General features: G+C 43.0%; 5 protein-coding genes across 5 annotated transcripts; 2 read left to right on the top strand and 3 right to left on the bottom strand.

Moving 5' to 3' along the window:
- Positions 1 to 493: 493 nt before the first annotated feature.
- On the top strand, positions 494 to 1,952 carry BCIN_10g01090 (hypothetical protein). The gene is made up of 3 exons (XM_001555703.2): positions 494 to 783; positions 843 to 1,275; positions 1,323 to 1,952. The coding sequence occupies exons 1-3, from the start codon at positions 673 to 675 to the stop codon at positions 1,754 to 1,756; spliced, it is 978 nt and encodes a 325-aa protein (XP_001555753.1). The 5' UTR covers positions 494 to 672; the 3' UTR covers positions 1,757 to 1,952.
- On the bottom strand, positions 1,894 to 4,261 carry BCIN_10g01100 (hypothetical protein). Its single transcript, XM_024695432.1, has 3 exons — positions 3,585 to 4,261; positions 2,251 to 3,534; positions 1,894 to 2,197 (listed from the first exon to the last, which is right to left on the bottom strand). The coding sequence occupies exons 1-3, from the start codon at positions 3,750 to 3,752 to the stop codon at positions 2,027 to 2,029; spliced, it is 1,623 nt and encodes a 540-aa protein (XP_024551226.1). The 5' UTR covers positions 3,753 to 4,261; the 3' UTR covers positions 1,894 to 2,026.
- Positions 4,262 to 7,056: 2,795 nt separating this feature from the next.
- On the bottom strand, positions 7,057 to 9,846 carry BCIN_10g01110 (hypothetical protein). Its single transcript, XM_024695433.1, has 4 exons — positions 9,458 to 9,846; positions 9,032 to 9,398; positions 8,058 to 8,952; positions 7,057 to 7,934 (listed from the first exon to the last, which is right to left on the bottom strand). The coding sequence occupies exons 1-4, from the start codon at positions 9,690 to 9,692 to the stop codon at positions 7,212 to 7,214; spliced, it is 2,220 nt and encodes a 739-aa protein (XP_024551227.1). The 5' UTR covers positions 9,693 to 9,846; the 3' UTR covers positions 7,057 to 7,211.
- Positions 9,847 to 10,416: 570 nt separating this feature from the next.
- BCIN_10g01120 (hypothetical protein) lies at positions 10,417 to 11,238 on the bottom strand. Its single transcript, XM_001555699.2, has 3 exons — positions 11,126 to 11,238; positions 10,902 to 11,041; positions 10,417 to 10,817 (listed from the first exon to the last, which is right to left on the bottom strand). The coding sequence occupies exons 1-3, from the start codon at positions 11,151 to 11,153 to the stop codon at positions 10,671 to 10,673; spliced, it is 315 nt and encodes a 104-aa protein (XP_001555749.1). The 5' UTR covers positions 11,154 to 11,238; the 3' UTR covers positions 10,417 to 10,670.
- Positions 11,239 to 11,270: 32 nt separating this feature from the next.
- On the top strand, positions 11,271 to 14,890 carry BCIN_10g01130 (hypothetical protein). Its single transcript, XM_001555698.2, has 3 exons — positions 11,271 to 12,935; positions 12,995 to 13,151; positions 13,330 to 14,890. The coding sequence occupies exons 1-3, from the start codon at positions 11,387 to 11,389 to the stop codon at positions 14,594 to 14,596; spliced, it is 2,973 nt and encodes a 990-aa protein (XP_001555748.2). The 5' UTR covers positions 11,271 to 11,386; the 3' UTR covers positions 14,597 to 14,890.
- Positions 14,891 to 15,515: the final 625 nt, after the last annotated feature.

Raw genomic sequence — 15,515 nt, forward strand, 5'->3', positions numbered from 1 at the left:
GTTTCGCTTAGGAAAGCCGTGATGTTGGTAGTCTTTGAGGCAGTTGTATTGACCTGCTATTCGACGAAGGTTTGCCAAGTGTGAGATCGAGTTGAAGAACTACGAGAACTTTCTTTTGAGCAGAGTGCCAGTTGTTGGCAGTATCGTGGCATAGAAACGAATAAAAAACATGAGAATGGGTGGGTTCTAGGAGATCAACTAGATCTTCGCAGCCCTTTTCATGGGACCAAGACTAAGTACTGTCTCCTAGACAGGCGAGGACACCAACGGGCTTGATAACATCATCTCCATATCTATGACTGCATAGTTCATCATCTTGTTTGACATGTATCGGCTAGTCAAGGGAAGCGTTGAGAATCTACCACTGTGATATGTGACTGCTGTTCGCCATTTTGATATCGCTGCTGCTTCACTGTATCTGATATGAAACTTATTGCTGCCTAGTAAGAGTCGATATAAAAGTGTCTAATAACCAGTTTTCCAAATTAACAATGAACCTTTACTGGTAACTTATGATGAGTTTTCAACATGTGAACTTTGAAAGCATTGATAGTTTTGGCTCGCATCACCGTCATCGGGGATATTCTTATCGCCGCAACCGTGTCTTATCTGAGGAAACTCTAGACACCAGGTCAACATCCTTCAACATCTTCACCGTCCAATTCCACAATCATGCGGAATCTACCTGCTCTGGTTCGTGAGAAATTCAAAGCAGCTCAAGCTGCTGGTGATATCACCTATTTCCAAACTCAATTGGCCATTCTGCATTGCAATTCGCTGCCGGTAAGAGCTCAATGTGGCTGTGCCTCACTCGTTATACGTAACCTTACTGATTGTTATAGTTTCAATTGCGATATTCCCCAGCGCTGGCACATAAACCCAAGTCCGACAAGCCCAAAGATACCTCTCAAAAGCCATTTAATCCGTTTCTAAAGCCGTCCCCGTCACTGCTTGTAACAGAGTTTGGGTCGCACAATCTCGTACTCAATAAATTTCCTGTTATACCGGATCATTTCATTCTTTCGACCAAAGAGTTCAAAGAACAGACGCACTTGTTAGAGGAAGCTGATCTTGAGGCGGCGTATAACTGTTTAGAATCATACCATGCGGAAGGAGAAGAATTGTTTGGATTCTTCAATTCAGGAGAATACTCGGGAGCATCGCAACCCCATAGACACATCCAATTTCTTCCAGTCGAATCGATGAGAGCGGGACTAGAGAAAGAGTTGGAATGGTCTCCACTGATCGACCGTCTCGTTGAGACACCCGCGCCAGGTAATTAGTCTGTAACTTTTTGTGTACATGGCTAATACCTCATGCAGAGCTCCCATTCACATACTTCGCCGCGTCTTTCCCAAGCAGTGTTCAACCGTCAGATTTGCATGCAACCTACTTGAAATTGCACCAGAAGGCTTGCCAGCTAATGAAAACATCGCTTTCTCAGAACCTCAAGGAGGAGTCGTCCATCAGCTATAACTTGGGACTTACTAACAAATCTATGGTATTATGTCCGCGAACATCGGAGGGGCTTCAGATCGAGAATGCTGATGGCAAAATCATCGGATCTGTTGCTTTGAACGGAACTCTTCTAGCGGGTACACTACTAGTTAAGAGTGACATTGAATGGGATGCTGTTCGCAAGGACGAGGGATTGCTCGTCAATGTTCTCGAGACAATAGGAGTACCTCTGCGTAATACAATTGATTCTCAACACGCAAATTCTGGTACTTTCGAGCCAATAGACGGAAAGATATAAATTTGATTCGATACGAGCTAAGAAGTCTGTTTATTAAAGCACAGTCATGATACAAAGTCAGCCCAGCATTACCTTTCTACTTGGACGCCCAATCAACTGACTCTCGGTCGCTCGCTGGTCTTTTGTTCGACGTCAAGTGGTTATCTAAACCCGCCGATTCACGAATTTGTTATGTCTCTCGCTAACTAGATAACCATCCTATCTGAAATGACATGAATTATATCTTAGGCTTTGATAATCCCCTTTTCAAATGCTGGCACAATCTCATACCTACTTATCAACATTCTTAAGCGTAATCCACCGTTTCCGACAAGTGGCATAACCAAAATGATATGATCCTCCATTATCATAGATATACTGAGCGACTTTTTTCCATTGTGGCTCTGAACTACTGTTTGTGCTGCGCCCAAGCTTTTTCACCGCATTGCTCAACAATTGTATCTAAAAACGAGTATTAGCTTCATTTTCTCCGGGAAGTTAAAGAATTTACACACATCGTTTTCTGTCCATTTCGGCTGTCTAACTCGATCTTTCTTATCTTTGGTTAACGTTCGAAATCGACCCCTGAGTGTGGATTCGGCAGCGGTGAAATTTCCATTGGATCGAATTGCCTTATAGGACATACCCGCTTGTCTTGAGCTAATCAAAAAGTTGTTTTGTTCAAATCGATTAGCAAGTGGTGCGTTCCCGATCGCTGAAGATGATTTACCATCAAGGAGATTATTTTTGGGCGTAAGCAGTACATTGGAATGCTTGATGTCAAAGTCATTTTTGATGATTTTATGACTTCGAGTGTTTCCAATTGCACTAATGGGAGTGCTAACACTTGGGCGCCGATTTTCTACCAGCCTGTCTGTGGCCGTCCCATCTTCGTCGAACCCATCTGCAATTATATCATTATTTCTGACCGGTCTCGAACTTGGGAGCATGTGTCGAGAGCGTGATTGAGTGATGTGCTCTTTAGACAACTCTTTGGCTGGGGAAGTACTTGGGGTATAGTCTGGAGTACTTGTCACAACAGTTGACTCTGGTGAAAATGCCGAGGCTTGCCTCGATGCCCTGGTGGTGATGGAGGCAGTTGAAGTAAACGATGAATTAAGGTTCAACGCTCTGGGTTTGATCGTACTCGGAACGAATGGGGCTGGTGTCCATTCACTCTCTGTTACCCACCAATGATTCCAACTATCCTCGAAATTATCTAGCTGCTCAATCTGTGGTCTAGGAAGGCCATCAGGAAAGATTGGAATGCTATACGATGCTACTATCCCATTTGAATGGCCATTGGTCTTATTCATCAAGTTGCCATTCTCATTCGACCACCAATCATCCAATATGCCGTCGTGCGTGGCAGAACCTGTCGCAAGAGACTCGTATGTATCGAGTCTGTCTGTATTGGACTTGTGAGGGTCATTGTAGTCCATCCTTGGAGTTATGTTGTCATTGCTGAAACGATAGGTGGTTGAATCATTGCCGGGAAAAGATGTGTGTGCCATTGAAAATGGCGTCGTACTCGTGCAATTTTGGAAAGCTGTAAAACTTCCCCGGCCCTGGTCTATACCCATCTGGGTGTAACCCACCCCAAGTGTTGAATCTGATCCATAATCTTGCACCATGTTGGGCGCTGGATGTAAGGGGATGGAATAATAATGCGATTTGGATGGACGCCGTTGTGGATGTAATACTGTATGCGTTGGTGTTTTTGGTGAATAGTTATTTCCTCCCTGATTCCCAGAAAGTGGTGTCGTATCTTGACAGATATCGCCACTTTCGTTTTGAAACTGCTGAAAGTCAGTTCATGGTAAGTTTTTGCCAGTACCTGTCGACATACCAGCGGAAAGTGTTTATAATCTCGAAAGCTTTCAAAATTTTGCTCCCAGCCTTTCGCAACTGGTGGATTGACGACACTGAAAGCGTTGCTATCCATCTCGAATAATGGTTCTGGCATTGAAGGGACTACACAAGGATTTGTGACAAAGCATTCGATGCTGTTCGACATGATTCGGGAATCCGCGTGGTTTAACATCATTTTCATTCTTGACCGCTAAGTACGTTTGCGATACATACATCAACAACGAGATGCACTTAAACAAATCGAATTTACTCATTACTTCTGCATATGCTACATATGCAGGAATGATGTAGATACACCCAAAGAATAAGGCGGTCAAGCTACAAACTGGGCACTAGATTCTCTCCTTGCTATTTTGGCGAAGCGGCGAGAGACTTTCGGCAACCAATCAATATTCCTACCGGATAACAAGTGTTAACTCCTTCCTGCAAAGTTGACAACCAGATACTAGAAGAAAATATGAAGGAACACTTACATTAGATGTCGTTATACATGACCTCATCCACAACAAGATAAGTAAGTGTTGATCAACACATGCAACACTCGTGGAAGCCAGGGCCCCGAGCTTTATATTTCATACTTCGGGAAATAATGACATTGATTACAATGATCGGGCCGAGCGCGATTTCATTAGATTATTAACTTCCAGAGACTCCGAAGAAGGAAGCTCAGATCAGTGTCATGTCCTTGATTGCATTTTTCTTTTACTTTTGTCATAGCTCTCTTCTTTACAATTTCCAAGAAGCTTGGAACCCCTGCAATACATCATCATACCCAGTCATTCAGATCATTCACTGCCTAATTCTATTGCTGTGCGTGTCCGTAGTAGTACCCACATACGTTCACCCTTTCGTGGTAACGAAGGAACCGGGACGGATACCTGCATACTTCCTACCGAACTGAGCGGCACAAACCCTTAGTAATTGACAGGATCTGAAATTGTCTGGCGCTTTGATCGTTATAGTGATAGAAGCTAATACAAAATTTTGCCGCGCCTTACTTCTATCATCTATTGCTCCCGCCAATCCACCACTACTACTACCCAAAACTGCCTTCACACTGTCATCATCTCGCAAGAAAGTCTAATCGGTAGGTATCTATAAAATAGTTTCGAAGGGTGAATGTTGTGTGAAGACGAAAGACTGCAAAAGTGCTAGTCGGCATGAGCTGGCGGTTTGTTACGCAAGGACTTTCAATTCCACTTTTTAAAGTCTACCCGCATAGGAACCTTTCCTACCATGTTATGCAGAACCCTTTGCACACTAGATACTTGCATCTTGACAAGTCATTTCTGGCCATTATTTTCAATCCCCAGACTTTCATGCGTTTTGCAAGACGGTGGATGCCAGCCAAAGATCAACGATCATTTACCTTAGCTAAAAAGAACCATGGTGGAGCTGCATCGCACCGTTACTTTGCAAGGATTGATACCCTTAGTTCTTCATTCACTGAGGGACTTATATCCATCATATCTTCTATCGTATTTTCAAATGTAGGCTAGTTGCTTAGTTTTGCTATCGGACTCGAAGCCACATTGCAATTTCTATCAAAAATAGGTTCGATTCAGAGAGTCGTCAATGATCTAAGAATTGATTACCTTCACGTGGCAAAAGGACAAACATTCCACGTGTGTTAGCTTCTACAGATTAACCAGGATCCCTTGTTCGGCTATTCGCATACACCAAGTGCACCCCTTTCTACACGGTGGAAGTTGCATGATTAATATTGCAACACCATTTTTTGGCGGATATCGTTACTGGAAAGCGCGGCTAACTTTTAATATCAATCGTTCATCCGTAGAAGGCTTTTGCATCAGAAGAGATCCATGCAAGATACTGACTTGGCAAGGATTGGCACATCTGTTGGCTGCCACTATGGCCTTGTAAGTTTTGTGTTACCTGATCACTTGGTGACGCGTGCCTCAACCTGTTCTCATCGACGATGATACCCATCGAACTTGTTTCCTGGTCAGTGTCAACAACTACTTGGTTAGAGTTGCAAAGGGAATGTCTTCAGGAGTTTCCATTTCAAGCGTCAATCTTGATTCCTGCAGACACTTCCAATTCTGATCGACCAAGCATGATGCTGGGAAGACTACTACTGCCTTTAAGCGCGTAATTGCCTACCTCATTATTACTCTTTCGATCTTATACATCCTTTCTCCTGTTAGGTCTCTCGGCTAGGGGAAATCTAGAGATTATCCGATGCTTCCTTGGGGAAGTTAGAGGTTAAAAATCAATGGCTAACAGAACAAATCATGGAAACCTAATTATCTGCTTTTTCTCTCTCAAACGGAACTAAGGATGAGAATGGACAAGAAAGGCGCGGATGGTATCAATGGCTTTCCATAGCATGGATAGACATTCTACGCACCTCCTAGGAAATCAATCCAAGATTGCCAGTACAACCACACTCAAAAGCCAATATTCAACTAAACATCACGCATCTTTTCGGCAAATATCTTCGAAATGTGGCTTCGATAAGTAAGTACCAGGCACCCTTCGCTGCAACATCGGAAAGTAGGAGACACCCCGGGAAGCAAATAAGTATGGCGTAGCCGATAGATGGCTGTACAATGCGCCTCGCAGCGTGGTTGATGGTAGGACAAGAAGGGATTGTGTGTAACGTACTTTTTCTCCTCGTTGTCTTTGGGTTGCTATGAGAGTTTCTCCAAGTGAGCTCTGAGGATTACTATACATAGGTAAACAGATCTGCAGAAAATTGAAATATACTGCTGTATGTTGCGTGTATTTTATCCATATTCATCTCTATATACACATTCATCTTCAAACCACATCAGATCATACCTCCCCTCCCACCATCCCGAGCGAAGTACAAATCCCTAAACTTTCTCAACTACAGCATAGAAAGTCCCTCCACTCCACTTCACTTCATCTCCTACCCAACAAATACAAAGAAACCCGATCATCAAATATATTCCAGCTATGCAAAAAAAAAAAAAAAAAAAGAGTAAGAATCACATTTATTAGTACATAGCTACGTTCGAAATCGTGAGACAAGATCAGCACTAACGAGTATCCATATCCGGCACAAGTAATCTGATACTTCAACACTGCATACATCTCCTTACCTATCTTCATCGTAGGATCTCTCTTGGCTCATGCTCTTGTTTCGTGTTTTGGTATTGTTCTTCTTGATTTATCTTTTGGTTTCCTTGCTCAATTCTTGGAGGATGGGTAGAAGAATGATGGATGTATAGAAGGTAGATAATTGCATAGCGAAAACTAATCATAAGCAATGAGGAGTGAGTGAGTAGGAGTTCTAATCCAACTATTCAGAGCCTTGGTCACATATCTCTCCCCTTCTAGCACAGTTTGGCTTTCACACTTGCGTGTGTTTCCACTTGCTCTCGCTTTCACAGCGCGTTATCTACTTTCATCGTATCACCTCGAATCTTATTTCATATTGTCAATTCTCGCATTTAGTAACATGACAATCTTAGAATTACTTTGATATCGACTCCGCTCAAACTACTAGCCACAGCCAGCCATATTCATACTATATATTATTAACTGGTTACTATTACATGTGCCCCAGTTTCCTCATAAATTCTACCCTCTCACCCCAAGAGCGATATTCCCACCCTTAAATCCAATTCCCATCCCTCATACTCATACGGTTCTCAAAACTTTCTAGCGAACTCCTACTTCCATTCTTCTCCCTCATGTTCATAGTGTTATCTTCATAATCATCAAACACTCTTCCATCATCATAATCCGCGCCCACGTTCTCTCTTCCGCTTTGTTCATCTAGACTATGATGATGATGATGATGATGATGACGTAAATTCATCAATTCCACTGCACCGCCATCTAATACCCTATCTACATTCCATGCACTGTCTTCAGTCTCATGTTCTTGCTGGGGTAAGCCATCATCGTCTTCAGTCATACTCAATTCCATCATTTCCGCCATTCTTTCCGGAGATAGCAATCTGTTCCTCAAATTTTCTCTCTTTTCTGGTGTTGGGCTCCAGAGTCTTTCGACAAGAGTTTCCTTTGCGGGAGAGGGAGTACGCCGCATCCACTTTGATTCTTTGATAGGGGATGGAGTACGACGCATCCATTCTTGTTCTTTTAAAGGGGAGGGTGTACGTCGCATCCACTCTGACTCGGTGAGGGAGAGTGTGCCTGTGGTATCGTCACTTGCTGTGCTAACATATGATTTAGCAGTGATAGAATCTTTTCTTGGGGGTATTTTCAATGGTGAGATTTCATTTATTGAATGCCTCGGCTTGCGTATCGTGACGTTCGGAAGGGAGAAAGAAGGCTGTATTGTTGATGATGAGATAATTCCTTGTCTCTTGGACTATTTGTTAAAATTGTCAGTACTGTGGTTTCATCCCAATTTTGACGAGGTAAGAGAGGAATATGATCAGTGAATTAGAAAGGAGGGAAGATTAAATGAATGAAAATTGGATTGGAACCATACGTCAGCTCTAGAAGGTGGTGGGGACAAAGCCGATAGACCTTCAAAATTATGTTCTTCATCGAATTCATCTTCTTCACTCTCATTATCGAATGCAATAGATACCTCAGAAACATCCGAGTCAATAGATACTGCAATTGCAGTTCCAATAACTGGTTCTGGAGATGGCTGATCTCTATCAATATAAGAAATTAAAGAAGGGGTAACAGATGGTGCACGAGAAGTTGCTGATGCACGAGAAGCTGTTGATGAATTCCGACTTGGTATATCAGGTAGTGGTCTAGTATTGTAAGCACTAGCCAACCATCCATGTGAAAAGGGTGATCCAGTTCCATCAATAGATAGCGCCGAAATTGCTGAGATTGGTATGATTCTTCTGTCGATGCCTTTCTCTCTAGACGATGAGATGTAGAAAGGATCAGGTTCTGTGCTAGAATCAGTGGAAACAACGAATACATCTCTGTGATCCTTTTTGACCGTTAATGACGAATCTAGTTGATTTTCATCCAAGATTCGAGATATCCAGGGGTTTTTTTCATCAGGAGAATAAGGACTGTCGCTAAGGTCGAATGGAGGATAGGCAGCTCGAAGAGAATCATGTATTTGATCGCTGGTATAAACTTTGCCTAAGTATTTCGTTGGAGTATGTGGTGATCCAGTTGGTTGGTCCGGTTGTGGTATAATTTGGCTTGAGGCCATTAGGTGCCTAGCTATAACTGGGACCTGGGATTCAAGAATTCTAGGATGGTTAGGAGGTATAAGATGCAGCCTTTCCAGATGGTCCCAACTTCTGTAATGAAATTTGAATGTTACAAATGGATTATCCTTCGCATCCTTCAAATGCCAGTCGTAATATCTCGCATCTTGAGGTTTTTCCACAAGGCCATGAGTGGGCATACTGAATTAATCACATTAGTCAAGTTCATTCGAGTGACCGATATACGACATAGGCGCACGAAGTTTGGTATAAAACTTACACAACACCATACACTGACTGGTCTTTGTATTGCACAAGCTGCGGATTTCTTCTCTTACGTCCGCGAGCACGAAAGACCCTAATCTCGATCAAACCACCATCATCCGCAGCAGCACAGGCTTCATTTTCCCGGCTGAAGAAGAATGGTCTGTATTCCGTACCGGGATTCTTGTAAGTTGTTTTACCTTCCTTGTAGTCCCATTCTATGCCTGGCTCGAACAATGCTCTCATCACTTGCCCGCTCGGTCGGTTCTTCGTATTTGTTCCCCAAGATGTAACGTGTCGGCCATTCATGTATAATTTGAAGTAGAACCATGGACCTTCATGTGCGGCGCCGCCGACGTTATATCGTATAAAAAACCGAGATCCTATACAAGTATTAGATGTGTGCGCGCATTGGCTTTTTTAACTTGGGAGAGGTTTTAACCTGATGCTGAGGGTATATAAACCGAGATAATTGAGGACTGTCTACCAAGTAAACGATCGGCCTTGCTATCACTAGATTTAGTAGCTGGTGAGTGGCCATGACCTTCGAAAGCTTCTTTGTCCAATTTTGGTGATCGAAATGTAAATTGAGTACTTTCTGGGTGTGGAAACTCTGGGTGCATTTTTAACTCCCATTGCGAAATTATTTGCAGCTTGATCCCTTTGTGCGCCGGCATGTTGATGATAATGACCAGAGATAGGATCTTGAGATTTGAAAATATTGAAGTGAAGGTATTGAAATAGTACGGCGAGATTTATTCTCACGATACCATTCTCCATACACGGGATTGATGTGAATGGCAATTGAAGAAATGAGTGAATGCAATGAACGAAATGAATGAATGGATGGATGGATGAATGGATGAAGAAGGAAAGTGTAGAAGGAAATGAAATTTTGAAAGGCCGCACAATATCTCGAAGTAGAAAATACCGTTTTAAGAAGTAGCGAAGTTCATATTACTTAGCGGTCGAGTATCAAACCCGAACATCACTCCCAACACAAATATTCAGACTTCTCTTTATTTTCCAACAGTACAATCTCATCTGATACTTCTAAGATGAGATTTGCAAAGGTCATTCTCCCCTTCTCTCACTTATAATCGTGTCGAGTACCAAACGTACGACCATCTTCCGTCTGCAAGACTATCCTTGAGACGAAAGGGAGCAAACTAGATACGTTGGAAGAAGGATCAGGAATGTCACCGGTTATCTTCCCTTTGAGCTGGGCCATGGATTATCAAGACCACTTTTTGGATGGAGGTGATATCTTGCTCTGAATTCTTTAAACATTCATCCCCAACCCCAATGTTGACAGACATCTCATAATCACCTACCACTTCCATATATTTGAGGCTAGCCGTTTGGTACTTACGGGCTACACAAGAAAAATTGATACTTGAATGAAACAACCCCAATCCAAATTAGTAGGATATCTCGAGTCTTCACATAAAGAACGCACGACGTCAGAAAATGAGTTACTTACAAACCTGGAAGTGCTAATTTGAATCCTTTGCCGAACTTTAGAAATCGATGCCGGTAGCCATTCCAACGCGTTTGTCGTCCAAATAAATGATACCAAAAATTCTTTTGCAATTGCTGGCATTGATCATGATCGCTCCTAATGTACAACATCCCCCAAGTCCTGCCTGTAGCTCTCACTTCATTCCCAGCACTTTCTTGGTATCTTCTTCCTTATCCAGCAACCCCAAATTTCTCACTACTCCGGCCTTCGGTGCATCATCTCGGGGGTTCGCTTGTTCAGCTTTGTGATATGCGGCTTGGATGGCCATTGTTCTCGCATGCTAATCGTTGAAAATACGGGGTTAGTAAATAATTCTAAGGGTTCCTGCCGAGCACCGCCAGTTCCGCGATGGATGAGTACCAACCTCCTTCTTGTGATGTAGGCACTCATAGTAATCCTCTAAGACCGGCGCGCACACCCTCTTTCCTGCATCACTCTCTGTAGAGGTGTTGACGACGTAACAAGCTAAGACTTCTTGCCAGAATGGAAAGCATCGGGAAGGACCTTGAGAGCAATTTGTTAGCCATTGAGCCCATCCAAAACGTGGGTTGTCTGCTGCTTATTCCAAAGAATGCCTTCAACACGTACCCCCGCTAAGACCGTAACCAGATGCCATCTTGTGCGTTGGATTGTGAAATTTGGAGGGGTTGAGGTTGTAAATGTGATGTTCAACTACAGCATTGAATTAACGCTAACCGTACAGGGGTAGTATGCACGTGTGCCTCTTATATTAGGCTTGAAAGCCAGACTGTGGGAACATTCTAGCTGCTGTTCGACAGCTTGGGTTATTTAGTTAACACATTGAAAATCCAGTTCCTCACATTGCGAGTGCTCGACCGAAGGGTAGCAATGGCAAACCAAGATTTAGAGCCTGCTATGGTTTTATGGCTTGCTGTAGAAGTTGCAACAAAATCAGATTTACGACTTCTACGAATTCTTGTGTCGCGGCATCGAAACATTCTACGAAATGACCTAGTCTTCCGCATACTTCTTACCCATCTACCAGAAAGTTTGGAGTCTTCCAAATATGTGCCATTCATAGAGGACCTTCTATCAGGTAAAATCATAGATGACTCAGAAGATACCATTATATTGGACTCAATCAAAGACATTAACCCCACAGAAGTCCATAAAAGGGTCAAGAAATTACATCTCCTTCCTCTACAATGGAAAGATGCGCCGCTGGATATCCTCGACGACCACCTCGTTATGTTTTTGATACATCGTGCATTACGAATCGACGAAAACACCGGCTTACTTAGTGAAGTCCCAGCATTATTGGCTCCTTTCTTATCATATTCATCATATCTGCGAACCTGGACAATTTCCACCATTTTGCCCCTCCTTCGTCTCAATTACGAATACCACTTGGGCACTCAACCAATACTCACCATACGCGAGTTTGAAGCTTTGGATGATGTTAATGGAACAAAGTATTTGCTCTCAATGACAGGGAAGGATTCAAGCACATTGGGCGAGGAAAATCAATCCATAGGGCGAGATTTACGTGGAATAACTGGTCCATGGCTTTATGGAGACAATAGATGGAAGCGAAGGAAAGTCCAGGATAATTCCGCAGAGCAGTCACAAGCAGCAGTATCGTTAGAAAAGGCAGGAATTATAAATCACAAATACGCTGGTTGGGAACTGGTATTTGCATGGGTTACTGCTGAAGCAGGTATATCTTGGAAAACAGCCGTCAAGGCAATTGAACAATGGGATGGACCAGGAGACGTAGACTTGGGAGGATTTGAGGATGGTACTGAATGGCTGGATGAAGAGGATCAACGCCATTTAGAGCAACGATATGCAAAAGCTGCCCTTGCGACAGCCTACCTTATTCCTGAAAGTTCCACCGAGGCTTTGGAAGGTGTTCATCGAATTCTTTCCAGGATTCTTACATTACTGGATATGGATAAGATGCCTACATTGGAAGCAGCAGCTGTTATATTGACTCCTATACCCACCTTTGAGGAAAGTTATTTGTACCGAAAGAATGCAAAACATCTTCGAAATAATCATTTAGAAGACAAGAATACATTGACGAATCCGAATGAATCATCCATCAATCTACTCAAAGCATTACTTGTAAGTGCATATCTTCTCACTAGGGAAGGAGAGGGGTGTACTGTTAAGAGAGCTGGAGAGCTCGCTTTACTTCAAGATGAGCGAGAGCAAATGATGGCATTCAGGGGATTTATCTCCTCGTTTGGTCAACGTTCAGGTTCTGATGATCGCTTCTGGATCAAAATGAGGAATGAGTTATTATGGTTACGCGATTGGGGGGCTGAAGAGTTTGAGGGCACCATCGATCCCAGTCTGGGAAGGGGTGTTTTTGGTCGAATCCACAAAGAGTTTATTGAGGTGGAAGCCTTTAAGCTTCTTCTCGTAAATGCCCGTATGTAACATATCTACTTCTACCATTCCCCTTCGATTGTTGACAATCTTCTCATTTAGGATATACTCTTGCTCGATCTATCTACGAGACTCCAGCGGAAAAGCCCATCCCAGAAGAGTATTTGCAACACGCCATCTTTACTGCAGCTGAGAATGCCTACGATAATGCCACAAATCCTAACAAGTCAAGAGGTGGAGTTAAGAAATGCGATGAAATGTAAGTTTTCATTTCTTTCCTTTTCTATGTCAGGACCACATGTCCGTTTTTGTCCTCACTTCAATCATCATCCAAGTGATGACCAAATTAGTTCCGTGATTGGATCATGGTACGAAAACATAAAGATGCTCCATGCACCTACGTTTTCATATATAAAATTTCTAACTCGGTGTGTTAGTCTCAATGCATTCCCAAATACAATAGAGGGTCATCCTCGAGCTCAAGAACTACGCAATCTCGTTCAAGTTACAGATGAAATAGGCCGTTACAGTTTGGTGCTGAAACAAGGACAGCCGTTCCTACCAGTCAACTTACGCGTCAATCCTGATCCTTTGTCAATCCTGAGCAAGATACTTGAACAGAATGACAAAAGCTATACACAAATCAATGATTTTGTACTCATGGCTAGAGAAATGGCCAAGGCTGGCTTAACTATCCCAATTCCAGACGGATATCCAACTACTCCGGATTTGAAATTAAAAATCGCCGAAAAACGTGTTATCAGTATGTGTATTGATATGGCTCTTGCAGAAGACGATTTTGAAACAGCTTATTCTTACGTTGTCACTCGTCTTAAGGCTGTTGGTCGTCAAGCACATACTCGCATGCCTGAACTTGAGAGAAGAAACACAGGATGTATTGGACAACGCCCACCTAGACCAATTGATGATTGGTCATGGCGTGCAGCTTTACAAGCTGGCAAATATCGTAAAAACTCCCAAACTACACGGGCTACTCATCTTGGTAATACCAGTGGAAACCCAGAGATCAGACATCTCCAACAGAGAATGGATTGCTTGGCTCAAGCTTTACGATTGGCGCCAAGGGATACTTTGCAGGAGGTTCTAAACGCATATCGTAGATGTGAGGAAGAGCTTGAAACTATGATTAAAGAAGAGGCAGAGCAAGAAGAAGCTTGGGATGAGAAAGCCGATGATAAGAACATGCCGGGTGGTTACGCTGCTACACCTGCTAGAAAGTATTCCAACGCCAGAACACCTCGAAGAAACAAGAATGAAGAGGCACCTGTATCATTCTTTGATCTCTCGAAAGAAAGTATCACTCGTGCGCAAACAGGATTATCGGCGCTATCGATGTTCAGAGGAAAGTCACAACGTGCGGAAACGATGAGTGAAAACCATGATGTTACCATGCAAGCAGAAGTTCCCGGTCCGGCTGCAGATCTTACTAGATCTTCAAGTGGGCGAACATCATTACGGAAGAGAGATCAACTTCGTAATGCTGCTGTTGGTACTCTGGCTGGCGGAATTGGTTGGTTGATCAACGCGCCGCCTGTTAATGCTAATGTTACATCATCTGACCGCGGAAGTTTACATTCAAGGAATTCTAGTGACAGTACTAGTAGAAGTCACGAGGTTCCTGCAGTAGAAGAGAATAAGCAAGAAGATGAGGAAATTACTTGGGATGATGAGGATGCATGGTAAACAAAATGGGTGGTTAGATTCTTTTGCAGATATGTATCATATTGGGACTTTGGGATGGTTTCATACCCACATATACACAGGCGCTAGGATTCATGAGTTTACGAAAAATTACCAAGAGCTGGATGGGATGGTCTGGTTGGAAAACAGGAGTATTATTTTTAATTTTCTTCAAACTTGCTCCGTACCTTATCTCACCGAGGGTAATTGATATATCTATAACCCACTTCACCTACTGCACATAATGTATATAGCTAGCGGTTGAAATAATGATGTTGATTAAACCCTTGTGGTTCATTTGCGTGTGACCTTGTCGAAATCATGTTCTTGCAATTCCTCTGCGCCAAAGCTGACGCGTTCGATAATCTTGTACCCGTCAACATCGACCTAGTTGAATTGAATGGCGATAGCAAGATTACCACAGTCGTTTCGTGCAAGGAAGTATCCCTTTTGATTAGTACCTCTACTGACGGTTTAATGAGTGGCCAACTAGGGATGTGAGATAGATGTTGCAGAAAATGGAATCCGCCTCAACTTATATTATCAGTATTTTCACACTGCATAAGAACTCGCATATGGTGCGCGGTAAGTTTATCCGGACGTACCTAGCCCTCTTTTGAGGATGGTCCTCATGCAAGTTTCACAGTTACAGATACCACGGTTGTTGGAAGGAGAACTTCAATTACTATTGTGAGAATGATATTATCTACTCGTGAGGACAATGATAGTATAAGGGTAGTGTCTGTAGCAACAAGAATAGCTTCCCCGTACGGCATTTCGCTGAAGATCCAAGCTCCAACAAGACTTCAAAGCAGGTGGTGAACAATCAATAAACATCCACCCGCTTCCCAGCAAAGAGCAGATACCAATGGGCTCCGACACACAAGTTTCAGCAACTGGACTGAAACTTGGAAGTCCAAGA

The sequence above is a fragment of the Botrytis cinerea genome, chromosome 10 (genome assembly GCF_000143535.2).
Source record: "Botrytis cinerea B05.10 chromosome 10, complete sequence".
NCBI lineage: Eukaryota > Fungi > Ascomycota > Leotiomycetes > Helotiales > Sclerotiniaceae > Botrytis > Botrytis cinerea.

Coding starts and splice junctions, on each gene's coding strand:
- BCIN_10g01100 (XM_024695432.1), bottom strand. CDS start 3,752: ATGTCGAACAGCATCGAATGCTTTGTCACAAATCCTTGTGTAGTCCCT. Junction 3,535..3,584: donor ATTATAAACACTTTCCGCTG/GTATGTCGACAG, acceptor GACTTTCAGCAG/TTTCAAAACGAAAGTGGCGA. Junction 2,198..2,250: donor CGAAATGGACAGAAAACGAT/GTGTGTAAATTC, acceptor ACTCGTTTTTAG/ATACAATTGTTGAGCAATGC.
- BCIN_10g01110 (XM_024695433.1), bottom strand. CDS start 9,692: ATGCCGGCGCACAAAGGGATCAAGCTGCAAATAATTTCGCAATGGGAG. Junction 9,399..9,457: donor TTATATACCCTCAGCATCAG/GTTAAAACCTCT, acceptor ATACTTGTATAG/GATCTCGGTTTTTTATACGA. Junction 8,953..9,031: donor CAGTCAGTGTATGGTGTTGT/GTAAGTTTTATA, acceptor TGATTAATTCAG/TATGCCCACTCATGGCCTTG.
- BCIN_10g01090 (XM_001555703.2), top strand. CDS start 673: ATGCGGAATCTACCTGCTCTGGTTCGTGAGAAATTCAAAGCAGCTCAA. Junction 784..842: donor TGCATTGCAATTCGCTGCCG/GTAAGAGCTCAA, acceptor TGATTGTTATAG/TTTCAATTGCGATATTCCCC. Junction 1,276..1,322: donor CGTTGAGACACCCGCGCCAG/GTAATTAGTCTG, acceptor TACCTCATGCAG/AGCTCCCATTCACATACTTC.
- BCIN_10g01130 (XM_001555698.2), top strand. CDS start 11,387: ATGGCAAACCAAGATTTAGAGCCTGCTATGGTTTTATGGCTTGCTGTA. Junction 12,936..12,994: donor GCTTCTTCTCGTAAATGCCC/GTATGTAACATA, acceptor CTTCTCATTTAG/GATATACTCTTGCTCGATCT. Junction 13,152..13,329: donor GTTAAGAAATGCGATGAAAT/GTAAGTTTTCAT, acceptor TCGGTGTGTTAG/TCTCAATGCATTCCCAAATA.
- BCIN_10g01120 (XM_001555699.2), bottom strand. CDS start 11,153: ATGGCATCTGGTTACGGTCTTAGCGGGG. Junction 11,042..11,125: donor TGGTTACGGTCTTAGCGGGG/GTACGTGTTGAA, acceptor ATTGCTCTCAAG/GTCCTTCCCGATGCTTTCCA. Junction 10,818..10,901: donor GCCTACATCACAAGAAGGAG/GTTGGTACTCAT, acceptor TTCAACGATTAG/CATGCGAGAACAATGGCCAT.